This window comes from Talpa occidentalis, unplaced genomic scaffold, assembly GCF_014898055.3.
Source record: "Talpa occidentalis isolate TD23 unplaced genomic scaffold, MPIMG_talOcc4v2.1 talOcc4.14, whole genome shotgun sequence".
NCBI lineage: Eukaryota > Metazoa > Chordata > Mammalia > Eulipotyphla > Talpidae > Talpa > Talpa occidentalis.
Window position 1 is genome coordinate 87,475,574 of NW_023601433.1, and position 20,162 is coordinate 87,495,735.

The 20,162-nt window shown below is 56.4% G+C and overlaps 2 protein-coding genes across 4 annotated transcripts in view; both read right to left on the reverse strand.

Annotated features, from left to right (window-relative positions):
* Positions 1-11,755, reverse strand: part of PITPNM2 (phosphatidylinositol transfer protein membrane associated 2) — a 108,596-nt gene extending 96,841 nt beyond the window's left edge. For all 3 annotated transcript variants that reach the window (XM_037511267.2, XM_037511269.2, XM_037511268.2), the window contains exon 1: positions 11,719-11,755. The gene's annotated coding sequence lies outside the window, so the exon portion shown is untranslated. The remainder of the gene's footprint in view (positions 1-11,718) is intronic.
* A 1,321-nt stretch (positions 11,756-13,076) lies between these two features.
* Positions 13,077-20,162, reverse strand: part of MPHOSPH9 (M-phase phosphoprotein 9) — a 48,168-nt gene continuing 41,082 nt past the window's right edge. The window contains 2 exon segments of the mRNA XM_054695401.1: positions 13,077-16,776; positions 19,994-20,062. Of these exon segments, the coding sequence (XP_054551376.1) occupies positions 16,675-16,776; positions 19,994-20,062 (171 nt within the window). The 3' untranslated portion in view covers positions 13,077-16,674.

The following is a 20,162-nucleotide window of genomic DNA, read 5'->3' on the forward strand; positions in this document are numbered from 1 at the left end:
CTCCTCGTCCTCGCCAACACTTGTTATTTTCCACTTTCTGGATAACAGCCAAGCCTGCGGTTTTAAAGGGAGGGAAGAGGCAAGCCCTCTGCCCACGTTATGGCCGCAGTTTCCTATGGACCTGCAGGAAGAATGGTTGTATAGTCAAGGGAGTTCAGGCCTAGCTCCTGCGCTGGGGCTTAGAGCTGTGTGACTCTAGACAAATCCCTTAACCACTCTGAGCCTCATGATGCCCACTGTGGGGACGGGGCTAAGGAGCACGCTGGGGGCGGGCCGTGACGCAGTGGCAGGGACGGAAGAGAGTGCCTTCACAGCAGGTGGTGGGAAGGGGGCACTGTTTCAATCTAGATGTGTCCTTCCTGATAAATGTAGAAAGGACTGGGGTGCTTTTCTCTCCCACCTTCTCTTCCTCTGCCTTCCAATGGAGAACCCAAAAGACAAGTGAAAGCAGTGAGACAGGAGGGGGAACATTCCAGATGATCTACTGAGAACAACCTTGGCGTGAGGCTATGTGCTGGACACACATGCACACACACATGCACACATACAACATGCACACAGCACTCAAACCTGCTTGTAGACTTTGTCCAAATTAACTATGTCACCAGATCCAGAGAAGAGGCAGGGCGGGAATTTTCACCCCAACTTGTCAGGTGAGGAAGTGGAAGCACCTCCCCAAGGTCACACAGCACAGCTGCCCAAGGTCACACAGCACAGCTCACAAGGCTGTGTCCTCAGCTCCACGCAGGGCCAGTCCCAAGCAAGTTCTCAGTAGCAGCAGCAGCGACGGCACCAGCACCTCTCTGTCTCTCTGTCTTTCTCTGTGTGTGTGTCTCTGTCTCTCTCTCTCTCACACACACACATACACACACACATGCACGCAGGCACACATGCACACACACACGTGCCTGAGGTCTCCCCTCATAAGCTCAGGCTGCCTGGGAAGCCATGTTCCGGGAAAGAATCAGGAAACAGGACCCTCTTTCCTCTCCAGTGGGAAAAGCATGGAGCCTGGTGGGCCCCCAGCCTGGCATCTCCATAGTGACGGAGCCACAGCGGCTGTGGCTAAAAATAAAGCCTCTGCCTCCTGGAGCCAGCTGCCTGGGGGCTTGGCGAGGCTCCGAGAGCAACACCTTTCAACAGCAAAGGGGGGTCCCTGAGCCGTGGGGACAGGTCCGGACGGGTCATGTAAGCTGCTGTGCCCGCTCCCCCAGAGAGTTCCCCGCTGCCCCAGAGAGTTCGGCCCAGATGGTGGCCACGGGGCTTGGTGGGGGATGGGCCAACAACCACAGGCCCCGCCTTGGGCACAGACCCTCCCGCACACAGAGGTCCTTGGAAGTGAGGCGTGTCCCCTCTCCAAGGGGAACACGGGACAACTCTTCCCACTTTATTTTTTTTTTTTTAATAGAGGCATTTTTTATTTATTTATTTATTTTATTTGTTTGTTTGTTTTGTTTATACAAGCACTGGGTAGTCAGAAGCGCGGGAGGGTGAGAGAATTCACCAGAGCCAGAGCGGGGAGCAGAGCAGGCAGAAGGACCGAAGTACACTGCTGAGGGGAGCAGCGGGCGGCAGGAGAGGTCTGCGCGCCATGCGGGACCCTCCTCCGGTGGCCAGGGGAGCAGCCGGGGATCGAACCGGCGCCGCAGAGGCCGCGGGCAGCTTCGCAACCCAGCGCTCAACCGCTGCGCCACCGGGGAGGCCCCTCTTCCCACTTTAAAGCAAACAAAGAAAGTTGACATCGTGCTGAGGCCCAGAAGTGGGCTCTGAAAAGCCCAGCTGACTCCAAAAGCCTGTTTAGCGACCAGGGCCACTGACGGGCAGCTATCTGACACGCAGGGCCACCCACGGTGTGGACACCCCTGGACACGTGACCCTGGGCAAGTTACTCCACGCCAGGCCTTGTCTCCTCACCTGAACCATGGGGCCCATCACAGGGGACCGTGCAGGCCCCGGAGAGAGGACACTCCCAGCCCGGGGGCCTGACAGAGGCGCCACCTCCAGCTGTGTCGTGAAGCTCCCCATGTTAGCCAGCACTTTGCCCAGACACCCCCACCTCCGTGACCTGCCACAGGCCATGGGCCAGCCCTCCGATGTGGCCGACCCTCCCCGTCGCCCGAACCACGATCACCGCCCAGGGTTCCCAGTGCGATTATCAGCCGCATTAGGCCTAATCGTAAACGGCCTTAAAATTCTCAAATAAAGCATGATGAATGTGACTCCTCGCTAATCCCGGCCCTCGGTTAATAATTAAGCAGCCTTAATTGGTGGATGTGGAACCGCGGGGCAGCTTCCTCAGCACCGCTGCACAGAGACCAGCCTGGCCCGATAATGGATTTCCTAAGTCAGCGCAGGAGCTAATTCACATCGAAAGTTAATTAGCCTAATGAAGGCAAGTGTGACTCAGTGAATTCCAGGCCGACTCTCCACCCTGACTCAGCCACCCGGGAAGCTGCGGAGCCATCCTCCTGGCTCCCAGGGAGGGCCCAAGGGTGTGCTTCTGGGGCCCACATGCCCCTCCCACTGCTACCCACAAGAGTTGGCAAGTGGTCTGCGGGCCACCAATAGGCAGGACACACACCCGCCATCATCCCCGAGAGCTGCTCTGGACCTGTGCAAGAAGGGAAACTTCCGGCAGGTCAAGTCACAGGTGAGCCACAGGTGGAAGGCCAAGCACCACCGACCCCAATACCTACAGCCCGTGACAAGCTGGGCTGTCCCTGACCCTGACCACCGCCGCGTGCAGCCTCTCGGGCATCCACACACATCCCTGGGAGGTGACATTGTGACCTAGCGAGAAGGACACAGACACGCGACACACAAGTGAGGCGGTCAGAGGCCGACCGCCCAGGTATGGCTCACGCCTCTGGATGCCTCCGCCCCCTACTTCTGCTGTTGATCTCCATTCTCCACTCAGAACCTCAAAGTCAACAGAATCCCGGAGGCGAGAGACAACCAAATGTCCTGGGGCGCGCACACAGGCCGAAGGCGCAGTCCACCCAGTGGGCCACCACCATGCAAGGGACGGAGAATCTGACACCTGGTGGGTGAACGGACAGAGCTGGAGGACACCCGCCGGACACCGAGGACAGCGGTGCATGAGGTCCCCAGAGGAGTCACGTCCAGGGAGACCCAAAGAAGGGCCAGGGACCGGGTGGTGGTTAGTGTTCGGCGGGGCTGGTATTTCAGGCGGGAAAGACGGGACAGTCTGGAGGTGACAGGTGGGGATGTTTGCACAACGCGAATGCCCTTCATCCTGCTGAACTGTGCGCTTAAAAATGGCTTGAAAGAATTCAGTGTTATATATATTTTACCACAGACACAAAAAAGGAGAGGAACTGATGTTTGCTACCACGTGGATGAGCCACAAACACACAGCAGACGTGAAAGAAGTCGGACACAAAAGGTCACATGCTGGAGACTCCGCTGACACGCCACGTCCAGAAGGGGCAACTCGATAAAGACAGGATGAGTGTCAGCCACGCCCGGAAGGAGGGGCAGTGGAGAGGGTGGCTCACGGGGGCAGGGGTTCTTGTGGAGCGACGAGAATGTTCTGGAATTAGGCAGAAATTGTGGCCACATAGCCTTGTGAACATGTGTTAACACCGAATCATACACTTCAAAACCGTTGTTCATTTTACGTTACATGATTTTTGCTTTGATTGAAAAAAAAAAAAAGCTGCATGTTCTTCCCCCGCCCGCTCTCTGCAGCCAGCGCCTCCTCCGCAGGCCCCCTGCGCAGGCCCCCTTCTCTGCTGGACATTGGTGGCCCCTCCTGCTCGCTCCCTCGGGCTCCCCATGCAAGAACCTGCATTTTCCCTCTGTATGGAGGCCTGAGTATACCCAGAGGCTTAGAATCCTCCAGTTATTCCCAGCACTGGCTGGGATTCCAGGGCAAGCAGAAAACAGGCAGCCAGCAGGGGGACAGGGCTCTCTCACTCCACTTTTGGGGTGGTCCACGGCTCAGCCATCCCAGGGCTCCCTGGCCAGGACTTATGTCTCCCCTCCTGCACAGACCACCAGCCCACTCCTATTTCCTTCCATTCAGGGATTTCATCAACCCCATCCTCCCAGCTCAGAGCCAGGAGCGGCACTCCAAGGAGGCCCAGATGGGACGACTCGGCCCCTGTCCCTGCAGCCCCCTGGCCAGGAACCCCGGGCCTGGGGACTATACCAGGCCCAGGGTGTGGCCTGCATGGTGTAGGGGCCCCGGGGATGTGTCTCCCTATAGCCCAAGAACGAGATTATCTGCTGTGGACACATCCCCCAAGACCCCTGGGGAAGGTGGACCCTGAAACTTGGAAAAGTGACCATGACCGGGGCCAGCGGCTCCCACATGAGCCCGCCTGGGTCACCTAAGCCTGCCAGGCGCCGCAGTGCAGGGAGGAGAGTCCCAGACCAGCGCCCCCTCTCCACCTGCTTCCTGCGCTCCCAACAGACCCTTCGGTGCCTCCTCTTTCTCCAATGACCCAAGGGCCAGGAGAAGGGCAGAAGTGGGCAGGAGGGAAAGGCCCAGACTGAGCCGGCCCCAGGGGACAGGGAGACAAGCACACCCCTCTGAGCTACCCTCTTTTCAACAAACCGACCCCCCTGTACATGGGGATCCACCGGAGCGGCCCTAACAGGCCAGTCTGAAAGCTGGCCTCCCTGGAGGGGGATGGGAAGGCCCCACCTCCCAAGTGTGAACCCTCTAAGACCCAAGACACACAGGCGCGCACGTGCGTGTGCACATGCGCACGCGCACACACACACACACATGCACACACCCCCTGGTCCCTCCAGGCCTCCCAGGGCTGTGCCACCTTCCCAGGTCCCGCCTTGGGGAACTCGCCCGGCCTCCTGGAGCCCTCTGGCCTCTTTGAGAAGCAAACGTGGCAGGAGGTAAAAGCAGGACCTGCCACTCAAACCCAAAATGAGAAGTCCGCACACAGGGACGAACCAGATCAGGAAGCGCCAGTGGGATACGATGCCGCATGACTCCCCGTGGTGACTCCAAGACACAGAAGCCCAGGAACCTTGGCCTGGGTGGCAGCCAGACCCAGAAAGCCTGGGCTGGCAGCGGGGACGGCTGCCATCTCGTAGGCTGAAGAGTCCACCGTCAAGGGTCAACCTGGTGGGTATGGGGTGGGCACCCCTATTCTCCTGAATCCTCCAAACCCCAGTCCTGCAGCCCCCAGGCCGCCCAGGCCAACTTGAGGGAACTGGGAGGGCCACGCTGGCAGCGCCCTGGAGTCTCCACCCCGCTCCGCGCCACCCCGTGAGCGCGAGGCCTCAGGGAAACGGAGAGCCCTTCCTGCTCTGGAAAGGTCAGGGCCTTGGCCTGGCTTCCCCAGCGCTCCCCCGGCTCGCCCGAGGGTAAGTCCCAGGTCCTCTGCCCCCCACCCCCGCCGGGAAGTCACACAGACTCTCCCACGTGTTACAAAACCTCGGTTCCCCAGAGCGCCGGCAGTTCCTGCTGGTCAGCGGTGGGCAGTGTGAACTCGCCACCCTGCGGCGAGTCCCCACTGAAGGAAAACCGTTGCTCTCGGGACCCCAGGAGACTCCAGGGCACCACGGGGGACCCCAGGGCCAGGGGCCAGTGGTCAGCTGCCAGCTGGGGCAAGGATCTCTCCCCCTTGCTCCTCCCAGCAGCAAAGGCTCCGGCTCCCCGGCCCCAGGGTAGCCAACGAGCACCTTTCCCCACTGGGTTCCTACAAATCTCCCTCCCAGCCAGTCAGACAAGCCCCTTCAGAACCGGCTCACGGCGCTGGAGAAGGTCGCAGGCATGGGGGGGATGCGGGCCTGGGCCCCACCAGGCCAGCGGAGGCCCAGGCGGGGGAGGGGCCCTCAGAGCTCTCCACGCTTTTGCTAGAAGCGGCGGTGTAGCGTCGGCCCGAAGCACACCAGGCAAGCTCCCTTGCCAGTGGTGGTCAGCGACTGCCCACGGCGGGCTGCGGGCTCCCAGCAGCCAGCCGGTTCAGCCACAACAGACGCTTGGCCTGTCCCGTGCCCGGCGCGGACGCTGCAGCCCACAACCCCAAATAAACACGCGGGGCTTACTCCGAGCCCAGCGCAGAGCCCAGAGTCGGCTGACCTGGCCGGGGGGTGCCCCGCTCTGCCAGCCTCGCTTCTGTGCGGCGTCCAAAGGACTCACTGGCTTTTTCCACTGTGATTATTACCCAAGAGGGAAAAACTCTAATTGCACAGAATGTTTGTTTTTTCTCCCTCTTATGGAAAAAAAAAAAGCAAGTGAAAAGTCAACTCTTACAAAGTGGTGAGAAGAGCAATTAAGGGGCCTTTCAGCACCGAGGCCCTGATAAGGCAGCCCGACCCGGTCCTCCCGTGTCCTCAGCCCACCTCCAGCCCAGGGAAGCTACTTCCTGCTGAAAAGGAACGGCCACTGATCTGCACCCCACACTCCGTCCCCACGCCCGGCCCTGCTCTTCAAGGGGCTGTGGAGACAGCCGGGGTGGGGGGGGCTCGGCAGCCCTCCCTAGGCCAGTCCTGCCTCCACCTCTCACAAGGATCTGGGGGGTCCCTGGGACTGTTCCTTTCTGGAACTCAGCCAGGTGAGGCCAGGAGGCTGCCGGGCCTCACGCAGACCCAGCAGGGCAGCACCGGGAAGAGCTCACGCCTGCAAAATCAGATAGACCCTATGGAGACCTGGGCAGCCCCAGCTGCCAGGGGGCAAATCTGTCCGCTGGGAACCAGCACTGCAAGGGGGAGCAGAGAGCCTTGAAGAGAAGAAGGAGCATCGTCTGTACCCCCTGTGCCACTCTCAGCAGGGCACCGGGGCAAAACGTGTCTGGAAAGGCACCAGAAGTGAGGAGCCAGGCACGGGGGCACTCTCAGCCAGCAGTGACCACACAGACTCATCGACGGGAGGCCCGGCCGGGGAGAGCGCCTCCTGAAGATGATCTCTGGGGGCAGAGCTGCCCTGGGCTCCTCTCAGCAGAGACCATCGATGTCAGCGGGCCCCCAGCCTCCCGGGTGTGGGAGCAGCCATCTCCTGTCCACAGGCTTGGAGGGGGAGACGAGGGCACAGGGGAGGGGGTGAGGAAGGTGCCTGCATCTCCCTGCTCTCAAGAACACGAGAAACATTAGCATGTGGTCTTCCTGCACCAAGCGCTCACTGGGCGCCTTGTTCCAGATGCTGGAGAGACCCTGGGGACGTGGTGACAAAGTCACAGAGGAACCCCCATGAGGAGAAGATGTGACCACCGGGGAGGTGAGGCCGAGGGAGGCGAGCCAGATGCTCCTAGGGTCCAGCAGGGTGAGCAAGCATGGCCCGATCCTACGCCAGCCAAACAGGCCACCCCCCACCTCCCCACCCCCGGCTCTGGGCTGCCTCCTCCTCTGCGCAGTGCAGGCAGAGCCCCTCCTCACCCCGCAGGAAAGCATGGGGCTCGGCGGAGCAGGCCGGGGCTGGCCGGGAGGACCGCGCGTATATGTCCGTCTCCGGGATTCCGGGATTTCACATTTACAAACTTCCCTACTCACCAAAATATATTTCACAACCCCCAAATAACTGCACTTCGGGCTCATTCTCAAACGCATCGCAACGAAAACCTGGAGACTCCCGAGTGGGACAAGGCCGCCCACCCGGGTCAGCTCTCGATGCTCGACGTCAGGTGGGCAAGCCTGGCGGGGTGTTCGCGAGGGCCCAAGCGCGGCCCCACGTGCCTCCCACAGAGGCTGCATTCACAGGGAAGCACCTGAGACAAGGATGCAAGGCGGAGCCCTGAGGGGGGCCCTGAGCCAGGAGCACCCACGAGCCACGGGCAGAGGCGCCCAGGCCGAGCGCTCGCAGGGACCACGGTGTCCACGGTCCGGTGTCGTAGCCGAGTCCAGTGTTGCGGCGTCAGAAGACAATAAATTCGGTGTGTTTAAACAGAAACTCCTCAGACCAGAGTCTGGCAGGGAGCAGAGGTTCAGTGTGCACTAACTCGACAGAAGAGAACTACAGCGAATGACGAGACTCACTGCGTGTGCGTGCGTGTGTGCAGCATCCTCAGGTGCCACGTCCACATGCCCCCTCACGCCTACCCTGAGACGGAAATCAGCCTCAGGGGTCCCACATTCTGCTGTCCTGGGATCTCCATCTTTCCCTGCGCCCCAACTCCCAACCCCTCCCCACGACCCAGGGCGCTATGAGAAGGCCCTGGAAGGATGTGGGGCTTCAGCAGCGAGAGGGCATGAAGATGCTGGTTCCCGTTCTCCCCCCAGGTGGCAGCTTGGGGGTTCGAGATGCCTGTGATGGGAAGGCTTTTTGGGGGGATTTCCTTTTCATCCCCTGGCAAGGGCAGTTGTTAATAGGACAAGCCGAGGGAAGGCGATGGCCCAGACAGCAATCTCTGTCTCTGGCCTTGAAGCTAGAGCAGGGGTTTGTCCTGGTGTTGGCGGGGTGCATGAAAGTCAGGGTCACTGTGCGCATTTTAGAGGGCTGCTGCCTGGCTGGCCTCAATGGTGCCGGGGTGAGCAGACACTGAGCTGTACCTAGGGCTTCAGCGCTCATCCGCAGCAGGACTCATCCTCCTCCCCAGGTTCCCAGGCCCAAGAAAATCTGGAAAGGCTTCACCAGCTCCCTACTTCGCCTCTGGACTGACCCTCCTGTCACTCCAGCAGACCCTCTGCTGGGCCTTTGTCAGAACCACAGACTGAGACACTGAATCCTACACACCTTTACAGACACTCTGACTATCAACACCCATTCAATCCCACCTCTTCCAGGAAGTCAACCCTGCCTGCCTTACCCAGAAAGGGTGTCTCCCCTTTTGAACTCCGTTGCCTGCTGTGTAAGCAACTTTTAACACACGCCCCAGGTTCTCTGCAGAGGGATCTCTTGAACCACACTCCAGGTGGCCGGGTTTCGGCGCCACGCTCCTTATTGTATGGGAGTCACTTACCTGTCCAGATCTCCAGGAACCTTCAGTGATGACTTACAAAGAATGTGGCTAGATGAGCACCGGCACGCAACGTGCAGAGTCCAGAGGAGCAGATGAGCACGCGCAGGAGCACGGCTGCTAGTGAACAGCGCTGTGGGCCAGGGAGGGGGGACAGCTGGAAAGACCTCACGGGTGGCATTGGGCCCAACTGGGTGCAAACCCAGAGCCTTCGGGCAGAGCTGCCGCTTCCCTGGGAAGACGGAGGAAGGACGCACAGGCAGTGGGGTCAGCACGCACTGGGCCAGAGTCCGCGAACGTTACAAGTTTTCCTTCCCCACTTTCCTTTTCATTATCAAAGGAGGAGGCAACCCCATCTCCCAGGAGGAGGCAAAGTCTGCCTGGCCCTCGGGCCTAAGAGAAAGTTTTCAAAAGAAATAAATAAATAAATAAACGCAGTTAAATGGGGGGAGGGGGAGAAACAGTAAATAGATCTACCTATATTGGTTTATCTTTTTTGTTGTTGTTGTTTATCATTTAAAGAAAATTTTTAAAATGATGCTAAAATATTCAAGATTTTTTAATACCAATTTCAAGAATTAAAAGTTTCCCTAAGAGCCCCTGTGAGGAGGCTCGAGCCAGAGGAGGCCATACCCCAATTCTGGGTTGACAGCAAACCAGAGGAGGATACGCCCAGGTCGGGTGTAACCAATAAACCCCAGGGCTTTCCAGGAAAGACGAAACAAACATTGCTCCCTCAGAGACGCTGCATACTGACTGCGGGGCATCGAGGCGCCAGGCAGGGCCCTGCTGGCTTTTCGGGGGGCTGCCTAAAAAGGGATGGCTCTCTGGGAGCAAGGCTGAGAGGTGGGCGCACGAGCTTGTAACCAGCCGCTGCAGACTGACCCCGGCCTGGTGCCGGGTCGCCAGACGCCCCCCCACCCCCCCCCCGCCCCAGCCCACGGCTAGAAGCAGGGGACCCTGTCCTTTCATCAGAGCCCTCATGCTCCCCCACAGGTCCCCAAAGCTGCAAAGCTGTGATCTCAAAGCACCAGAAGTTTCTTCTCCTAATCTCTACCAGTAAGTGCCCGGTGCCTGTGACGGGCTCTTCCCAGGCCAGACAGGACGGCTGGTCAGAACACGCGCCTGGGTTTAAACAGGCTCCCCGACAGGAAGGCAGAGCCCGTCCCCGACAGCGAATGGACGAGCAGAGGGACGAGCAGGGTCCTTTGCGGTCACGCAGTCCAACCTTCTCACTGCCCACTAACGCACGCCAGCATGCACCCACCAGGCGCCGGCCTGGGGGACAGAGATGTGACCCAGCAACGACCTTCTGGGAGCAGGCGCTCCATGAGGGGAGGCGCGTGTAAACAGCTGCCCCGTGTGGTGAATGGGACTGGGGTGGTCCCAGTAGGCGGGAAAGGAAGGGCATTCCAGCTCCTGGAAGACGCTCTGGGGCTTGGGAGGGCTGGAGGGGTGCGGGGGGGATGGGACGGTGGCAGGAGGGGGCCCAGAAGCTGACGGGTCTCTCACCCACCGAGGGGTTTTCTTTCAATGCCATAAGCACCCACCAAGCCAAGGGAAACCGAGTGACTCAGTGGCGCTCCCACAGACGTTCTGGAAAGCCAGGCTGTGACCCCCACAGTCCCTCCTTGACCCTCCTGCCGCCCGGGCACAGCCAGCCTCACTGCCCAGAGCACACAGAGCACAGGCCTGGCCTCCATCAGAGCAGAGCGTGCCCTGTCCCGGTCACTCAGCCGGTCACTGGCCACAAGACCAGCGCCTCCTCGCTCCCCATGTTTTCCTCCCTATGGGAGCAGGAGCCAGGGAAGCTGGGGTCCGGGGAGGGGGGGAGGGGGGCGTCTGCACCGGCCACTGACCCAGCTGATGAATCAAATTCCTCTTCCTCCAGGAGGGGAGATAAGGCAGACACAAAAGGTAGGTGGGTGATAAGAATCACACAGAAGGATAAAGTCAGTGAGAGTTCAGAGGAGAGAGCTGGGGCCAGGGTGGTAGGGGAGGGTCCCAGGAAGGGGGCAATTGGCTGTCTGCCCCCCAAAAGCCCAAGTCCATGGTCTGGACCGTCAGGCCCAGGCGGGGGCTGAGAGAGAGCAGGCAGTGGACCGAGAGATGCTCAGGAGGTCTCCCTTGCCGAATCCCGGCTCTGGAGGGCAGAGCCCGCAGGCCCCAGTCTGGAGAACCCCGCCCCCCCACACCCGCCATACTTCAGGGTGGGGGAGGGGTGCAGGAAGAGGAATCCAGAATTCAGCAAGTCGAGCAAAGGGGACAGAGCTGGAGGACTTGCCTGGAAATGACATCCGCGCGGCAAGCACCCTGCTGCTTACCCAGAGGGCCAGCCGGGGCCTCCGGGGTGGGGGAGAGTCGGCGCAGTTCTGGGCAGGACCCTAAGTTTCCTCCCGTCCCCCACCCAGCAGCCCTGGCCCTGATCGGCAGGCCCGGCAGGGGAGGAAGCTGCGGCTCCGGGCCAGGGCAGCCCCTCGGCCCGGCAGGAAGGGGCGCTCGGGCTGGCGGGGCCGCCCTGCCTCCAGCGGGGTCGCCCGGCGCGCCCTTTCCCGGGTCTCCCCGGGCCCCCACCCCGGCCCCGGCCGCGCGGCTGGCCCGAGCGCTGCCCCCGCTCCCTCGGGCCGCGCCTGCCCTCCCCTCCCGCGGCCGCAGGCCCGGCGCGCACCTGCCCCCGGCCGGCGGCCGCTCGCCCCGGGAGACGCGGGCATCCGCGCGCCGCGCCGCGCCCGATCCGGCCACCCGCCCGCCCGGCCCGGCGCCCCGAGGGGCCCCCGCGGCGCCACTCCCTCCCCGCCCGCGCCGGCCCGGCAGGGCGGGCGGCGGAGACACTCACCGGCCGGCGCGGTCGGCTCCGTCCTCCTCGGCGCTGGGCCGCCGCCGCCTCACGCCGCCGGGGAGGCGCCCGCCCCGCGGCCCCGGCCCGGCCGGCTGCGCCCCGCGGCCCCGCGCGCCGCCGCCAGCTGGCCCGGGGCGAGCGGCCGGGCCCCCGCGGGCATGCTCCGCGCCGTCGGCGGGCGGGCGGGGACGGGCGCGGGGGCGCGGGCCGAGGCGGGGGCGCGGGGGCGCGGGCGGGCGGGCGGCGGCCGGGACAGCTCTACGCCGCGGCGCCGCCGTGCCCCGCGCGCCCCTGCGGCCGCTGCTGCCCGCGCGCGCCGGGCCCGCCTCGCATTCCCCCACTCGGCGGCGGGCGGCCGGCGCCTCCGTCAGGCCACGCGGGGAGCCGGCGAGTCCCGCGAGGGCCGGCCCGCCCGCCGCCTCCGCCCGCCCGGGCCGGCTCCGCCGGAAGCCACCTGCCCGGCGCCCCGGCCCGCCCGGCCCGCCCGGCTCCGACGCGGGGCGCCCGGCCCGGGGACTCGCCGACGCCCGCGGGGCCCGGGGAGACGGCGCGGGGGGCGCGGACGCCGCCCGCGGGACCGGCTCTGGGAGAAACGGCCCATCAACGGGCGGCGGCGGCGAGGCCGGCGGGCGGGGGGCGCGCCGCGGCGGGCCGGGGGGCTGAGCCCCACGCCTGGGCCGGGCCCCGGGCGCCCCCACACGCCGGCCGGCTCCGCGCGGGGCACGGGGCGCGGGGCCGCCGGGAGCAGCGACAGCGGGCGCGCGGGAAGCCCGCCCGGAGCCGGCCGGCGCGGGGACGCCACGAGCTTCCGGACGCCCCGCCAGGGCTCGCCGCCGCGCGAGGGCACAGCGCGAGGCTGCCGCGGCGGCCCAGTGTGTCTGCGGAGCAAGGACGGGCTCGTCCGCCGCGGTCTGAGGCCGTGGAGGTCACCACGCCCAGCCCCGGCGCGGGCTCACCTGTCGCCGAGTTCCGGGCGGGGAGGAGGCGCGGGGGCGCCCCGCGGGAAGGGAAGGGCCGGCATAAGCGACAGGAAACCCAGGATGAAATGGGACAGGGGAGGTGGGGCGCGCAAAGCCACCACCTGCGTTTGGTCTCCTTGAGGCGTGAGCACTGGCCAGGAAAGCCATCACCTGCTGCCCTCAGAGTACCGGCCTCCGGGCAGCACACAGAGGGCATCCCCTCACGCAGCCCTCGGCTCCTTCCCTCCACCCAGAGGTGCCCTCAAACCCACTGAGAGACTTCCACACATCCCTAGCAAGGCTCTTGGCACCCCGCTGGACACCAGTGCGAGCTGCAGAGTGCACTGGAGCCAGGACCCGGAGAACTCCACGCAGGATGAAGTACAAATAAGCACGCAAAGCCGCAGAGGGTGGCTGTGCACAGGTGTTTATTGGTGGGTGCCTGCATCCAGCATGCAGCCTGGCCCTGCTCAGAGCGAACAGCCCGGAGCTCTGCCCTCCCACTCCATTTTAAAACTGCAACAAGCAGTGATCTTTGCACAGTCAGCAGGCAGCATCCTATGAAGCAAGATTGATTGGTCACCTTTACAGCAAAACTTAAGTCACAGCAGTGACATGATGTAATACCCCTCAAATGCACATTTATGGCTAGAGTCCTCCTGTTTGAGGGGTCTACTGAAAGAAAAACACAGGTCGGAGGGAAGGGCTTAGTAACACGAGACCTCAGAATACTGACGAGTCTTCTATGCCGTCAAACTGCCACAGAGCTCTCGCCGGGCCGGGAACAGATTTCCTGCAAAATCTGCTCCATCGAGACAGGTACATGGGAGCCACCCTGTGACTCCCGGAGGCCTCTAGGGAGGTGGTGTTTAAAGCTTAAAGACTCATAGCATGAGCGGCACATTAAACCTTAGTGGAAAATGCTTTTGCGATATGTAAAAAAACGACAAAGGCATGTAATTTTACTCCACTTACTACACCTTCCAAATGTAAGTGCAGAGTTCGGAATGCACATAGCAGCAAAGCACCTGGCTTTTCTGAGTTAAAAAGGGAACACGTTTGGGTTATCACTCTAAAAACATGTCAATCTTCATCTGGATCTTCCGAGGACTGGGGGCTTCCAAGGATGCCGACTGCCTTGACCGGCCATCACCCTTAGGTGTTGGGCTATGCAACACTCAGAGGAGCAACTGTTTTGATTACATTGGCAATACGTTTAAGGGAAATAGTCTATATTTTAAGATCCAAGTGTCTTCCAATAATGTGACAGGTTATTTTTTTGCTAGTCATTCAAATAAACTCACACCATGAGGAAGCATATTTAAAGCCCCAGAAAGCTCATTTTTTGCAGAGTTGGCAAGAACATCTTAGACAACTGAACATAAATGTCAACCAACACAGGGTAGTTTTAAAGTCACCTGCTGAGGACAAAACTTTTCTATACAAAAAAAGTACTAAATCACTACTTCAAGAGTCTATTTAACTCAGAATATGAAATGTACTATCTATGGGAACTTGCGGACACCAGGCACTTGACATCCTGTCCCCTAATGGAAGTTTCTAGTCCTTGTACCCCATCACTTACTGGAGGGAGGCAGCCCACAGCCAGGGGTGCTGCCCAGCTCTCTGCCCCCCTGCACAGCAGCTGCTGTCAGCACACATTAACTGCAGCAACTACTGCTTGTGCTGGAACATTTCAGTTTTAACTGGGGGTTCCCAGAGGGAGGAGGATGGCAAGGCATTCCCCCACCTCAGGAGGCTTCAGAAGGGAAAGGAAGGGACAGATGCAGGTGTGAGGAAGGCATTAACTCCATCTGCACTTAGAAAGGCACTTCTCAGACGTGGAAGATTCACGAACTGCAGCTTGGGCCCAGCTGGCAACAAAAGCAGGTTCCCTCCCTGGGGTAACAGCTGCCTGTTAGGATGGCCACTTTTTCTGCTTTTAGAGGTGTTTTTAGGTCCAGGGGTCATGAGCTAAGCGTGACCTCAGCAGACTGCCACAAGGATTTTCCTTTGCTTCCCCATTCATGGCTAGGGAGAAAAAAAAATTTCCACCTTTTTAATAAGCAACTGATACTTCCAATCTATTATTACACACTTCAATCAAAGCATATGGCATCTGCAAGAGGCACGTTTTTGATGGGGTTTAATCTCTCTTCTCAAATAAGCCAATACAGACTACTAAAAAGATAATTCCTTGACAAGATAAAACTATAATCTCTTTTGAAATGGCAATTTCCTTTTCTTAAGTATGTAGCAGGTTTTACAATAAACATAGGAACGAGATACCAGGTTAGCTTTTAATGTCACATACAGAACACATCAAAGGGATTATTACCGGAAAGTCGATCCCCTTATCAGGTCTTGACAAAGCTCTATGAGGCTCAATCAAAACAAACATTTTTACTACAACTAGGTGATCGGAAGAGAAGAAAAGGCTAGGGGAAAATACCAAGAATAAAGGCACTTGAGTCTCTTGACAAGTAATTTTGATTACTTGTTTGGTAACTGGTTTCAGGAACTAGGAGCAAAGGCTCAGTTCTGGAGAAGGTGCCAGAGAGGCAGCTGTCAGGTCCCCTCCTCCCTGAGAGTCCTCTCAAGCTGAGAAGGGAGCATGGCTATGGTGACCAGGCCTAGAGATTGGCCAGGCGACGCTTTGGTGAGGGGTACGCAAGGTATACGAGATCCCGCTCCAAGACACGTGGGTCCCCGTCAGGCTAGCAGCTAGGTTCTAACACCTGCTATTGAGAGCCACATGCAAGGGAGTAGCAGCTCAAAGGGAAACCAGAACTTATACCCTGAGCATTTTCAATGGGAATCAACTGTGAAGGTTTGGGATGAGCCTGTTAATCAACATGTACCCAGTTGGGGTATGTGGGCAGCGCTTCGAGTGGCCACCAAAAAGTGGGCAGGGGCATGGGTTGGAACTGACCAGCAGAGAGGCTACACCCCTGCCGGGAGAGCCAGGAGGTGCTGAGTGAGGCAGTGGGCATGAGGCTGCAGCAGGGCCCAGTCAAAGGCAATGAGCCCGAGCCCCACACATTGCCTGGGCGTTGACAAGTCGAGCTGGGCCTTGCCCCAAACCTGGTGTCCCATGGCACCTGCTGGGGGTTCCTCTCCTATGTGGAAGGGGTGGAGCGGGTGCAGAGGGGCTAACGACGTCTGCGTGCCAACATGACCAATAGCTGAGGCCAAGTACACTGAGGAAACCAGCGCTGAGTGGTGGCCTGTGTGTCACCAAAGTTCGGTCTGTCAACTCACTGGCCAGGGCGGGTGGCAAAGGTACACTCAGGAGGGGCAGAAAGCCACAGCTCTCCATTTGGCTGACTTTTCCCAAAAGGTGCTGTATGTATGACAAAATGAGAGAACTTTTCTTTCCTTACAATAATGAAGTTTAAAGGAAACAAAATGCATTACCATGTAGTTTTCCAATATTCCATTACTTGCAATATTTCCATTATTTCGATTCTAATATTCACCCTAAGATAGAGGTTTCAACATTTTTTTAAAAAACTAAACAGTTAAAACTCAGTGTGCACTGTAATTTTTTTTTTTTTTTGCATTCAGCATGTACTAGTCTATCATTATGGAAGCTGCTCTTAGCATTTATTGTCAAAAAAGAACCATATTCACAATGTAGAACAAGTTTATAAAACCGGTGTGCAAAGTTCATTGTAAAAGGGTAACACTATTTGTTTAGAAACAAGCTGCCTCCTGTTTACATTTTCTTATTCTTGATATAAATTGGAGACATGTACTATTTAAAAATAAAACTTTTTAAATAGTAAAATATACAAGAGATTCCTGAGCATAACAAAAATATCTTGAAAATATGTGGCCATTTGAAGTATAAAATAGCAAGTGTAAGAATAGCATGATTGTAAAACCACCGTTTGAAGGCTTACAAACAGTACAAAATAATTTGCGTCTTTTCTGAGTGCATAATTATACATTAGTGCAAACAAAATGTCTCAAAATTTAATGCCTACAAATCTCAAAGATTTGCAGAAGTGCGCAAAACATGGAACTTCTTTAATGTCATTCGAACAGAACCCAGTTCTCGATTAATCCTTTCCAAACGATCTTCCAGGGCTTCCTGAGTGAAAATAATGGGAAAAGTTTCATTAGCACTCTTATGACAGGTTGATTCTATAATTACCGCCAAATTGACTTGACTTTTAGCAAAAGAGCAAATATGAACATTAAAATTATTTTATTTCTTTCACAAATCATTGTATCATTTATTATTTTCTTTAAACTAAAGAACGGGAATCAATTTTCCAATCATTGAAAATAACTGCTGGGCCTCCCCTGGTGGCACGGCGGTTGAGAGCTGGGCTGCAAAGCTGCCCGCAGTCTCTGCAGCACCAGTTCGATCCCCCGCCACTGGGGAGGGTCCCACATGGCGCGCAGACCTCTCCTGCCATGCCCACTGCTCCCCTCAGCAGTGTATTTCGTCAGTCTGCCTGTTCTGTTCCCCACTCTGGCTCTGGTGAATTCTCTCACCCTCCCGCAATTCTGACTGTACCCAGTGCTTGTATAAATAAATAAATAAATAAATCTTTAAAAAAAAAAAAAAAATAACTGCTGCCCCTTAAAAATATTCTGTGTCTCTGGTGCACTAAGCAGGCAGACTTCCTGGTGAAGGCCAGACACCCAGCAAAAAGAGGTAACCGTGACTACACTGGACAGGACTCAGAGGTACCTCACAGCAGAGGAAATGGACACGTGCTCATAGTTCCCTGATGTGTAAATTAAGCAACTTTCTTCTAACAAAATTTCTAAGTTAAAAGGGAGCTGAAAAGCACTTTTTTTTTTTTAATTTTTTTTTTTAAGATCTATTTATTCATTTATTTATACAAGCACTGGGTACAGTCAGAAGTGCAGGAGGGTGAGAGAATTCACCAGAGCCAGAGCAGGGAGCAGAGCAGGCAGAAGGACCGAAGTACACTGCTGAGGGGAGCAGCGGGCGGCAGGAGAGGTCTGTGCACCATGCGGGACCCTCCTCCGCTGGCCGGGGAGCAGCCGGGGATCGAACCGGCGCTGCAGAGGTTGCGGGCAGCTTCGCAACCCAGCGCTCAACCGCTGCGCCGCCGGGGAGGCCCTGAAAAGCACTTTTTCAAGGAACAAGAGATTTCATAATGAATCAATATAACAAAACTTTATATATATATAACTATTGTTAAATAAACAATACTTAGAATACATTTGTCATTGTTAGATAAAAGTTTTTCAGTATTAACGCCAATTAAATCGTGAAAGAAAACTGACTTTCTTTCTCTTTAACAGGACTATTTTCTCTTTAACAGAACAGGCAGATCTACTGAAATACATTGCAAAAAGTAAGCTTGCTTTCCCTGCCAACATGCACATCGTATTTGTGAAAAATACAGAATCAGAGGCCTCCCTGGTGGCACAAGGGGTTAAGCACCGCACTATGAAGCAATTTGCAGCTTCCCCTCCCCTCCCCCAGCTGGCCAGGGAGCCACCACATGGCGCAGCAGACCGCTGCTCCCCTCAGCAGTGTATTTCAGTCAGTCTGCCTGTTCTGTTCCCCACTCTATCTCTGGTGAATCCTCTCAACTCCCCTCACCCCCGCATATCTGGCCTGTACCCTGTACCCCAGCTCTTGTATACATAAATAAATAAATCTTTTAAAAAATTTTAAAAAAAGAAAAATACCGAATCAAATTCTCTGCTTCAAAATGTTTTTCAGTTGAGCTTTTCTTCTTCAAAAATATCCTTCTATGACATTAAGATTAATGAGCAGTATTTCAGCAGATGCACCATATTTACCAATATTTTAGTATAAATGTAGGTTCTTTCTAATTTTGGGTATCATAAATAATACAATGAATCATCTTAAGCACATCTGCACATGTAAGTGTTGCTTTAAGACTCACTCTCAGAAGCAGAAACTCTAGGGCCCAGGAAAGGCAGGGCCCTGGGCTGGGTGCGGTACACGGCTTCCTGACAGCTTCTGCCATGAGCCTGGAACTTTTCTTTTGCTTTTCATTGGTGAGGTTAAATATGTTTTATTTTTTTTGGCCCAATTTTACTTTCTTTTTTTTTTTTTTAAGATTTATTTATGCATATAAGAACTGGGGTGTGAGACAGAGGTACGGGGGAGGGGGGGCGGGGGGGGGGCGGGGGTGGTGGTGAGAAGATTCACCAGAGACAGGGTAGGGAACAGAGCAGGCAGATCTACTGAAATACACTGCTGAGGGGAGCAGCAAGTGAGACAGGAGAGAGGTCTGCTGCGTCATATGGGTTGCTCCCTGGCCAGGGATCAAACTTCCGCTGCAGTGGCTGGCGATAGCTTGACAGCACTGTCTTTAATCCTTGCGCCACCAGGGAGGCCCCCCCAATTTTACTTTTTTGTATATGAATTGTATGTAGGTATCCTCAGCTCCTTTTTCTGCCATTTTTCTTCTTTTGGACTAAATAAAATAGCTTTGACATATATGAACAGAAACTAATGCCCTGTCTTATTTTAAGAGATATAATGATCATATAAAAATATATTAAACAGATACTCTAGTTGATTCAGAGCAGCAGCCAGTTTCCTTCCACCTTTCTAGAAATTATATTAAGAAGTGTTTCAAGTAGAGTAGTTTCACAAATTGCTGAATAAAAACTTTCAGAACAAGAAAAGACATGGTAAGCTGAGGACATGAGTGCTAGAAAAACACCTCTGCTCTCTGCTGTTTTCTCTGTGTCTTTCAGTTCTTCTGTTATTACAGATCAACGTGAAAAGGATCTTATCCTATAAAGGCACGAAAATCAAAGCATGCAATTATGAGATATGTCCTTGCTGCTATTATGTCCAAAATGTTACAAAAGAGCAGATTTTAAATGTTCATGCATTTTAATTCGCTTTGAAAAGCAACTATAAGAAACACTCCAGCTCTGCTCTCACATCCACATCTCCCAACCGCAAAGTGCGACAGTTTTACTGTTTACTCAGTGGGATAGGGTTCAGAAATAAATTACAGACAGGAGGGAAATGCAGACACAAACAAGGAGGTTTAGTCTGCAAGCATCACCTTAGCAGTCTCATAAAAGGCGTACTGTCACTAGCGCACAGCTTAGTTTCTTGAAAACACAATGGCCAAGAACACCTGGTTCTTGAAGGATGATATCAGTTTTTATTCCTGAAAGCCAGCATGTGGTTCTAAACATTTTCCTGTAAAGGCAAAGTCTGACCCACAGCTTCAGTGTGCCCACAAAACCCAATTTGAAAAATCCTCCCGGGCCTGGGGGGTGCTGACCAGCAGCAGCATTTACAGCAGTCCCAGGCTACGACACTTCACCTGATTTAATCTCATCTGCAGAGTGACGCGTCCTCCAGCAGAAGGCATTCGACTCAGCGCTGCCTCGATCTGTCAACACACAAAAAAAAAACGTCTAAATAAGAATACAGAATTCCAATTGCTGGCCGAGAGGTCTGTCGCAGAGTGGAAGACACGGCTTCCGCCTCGT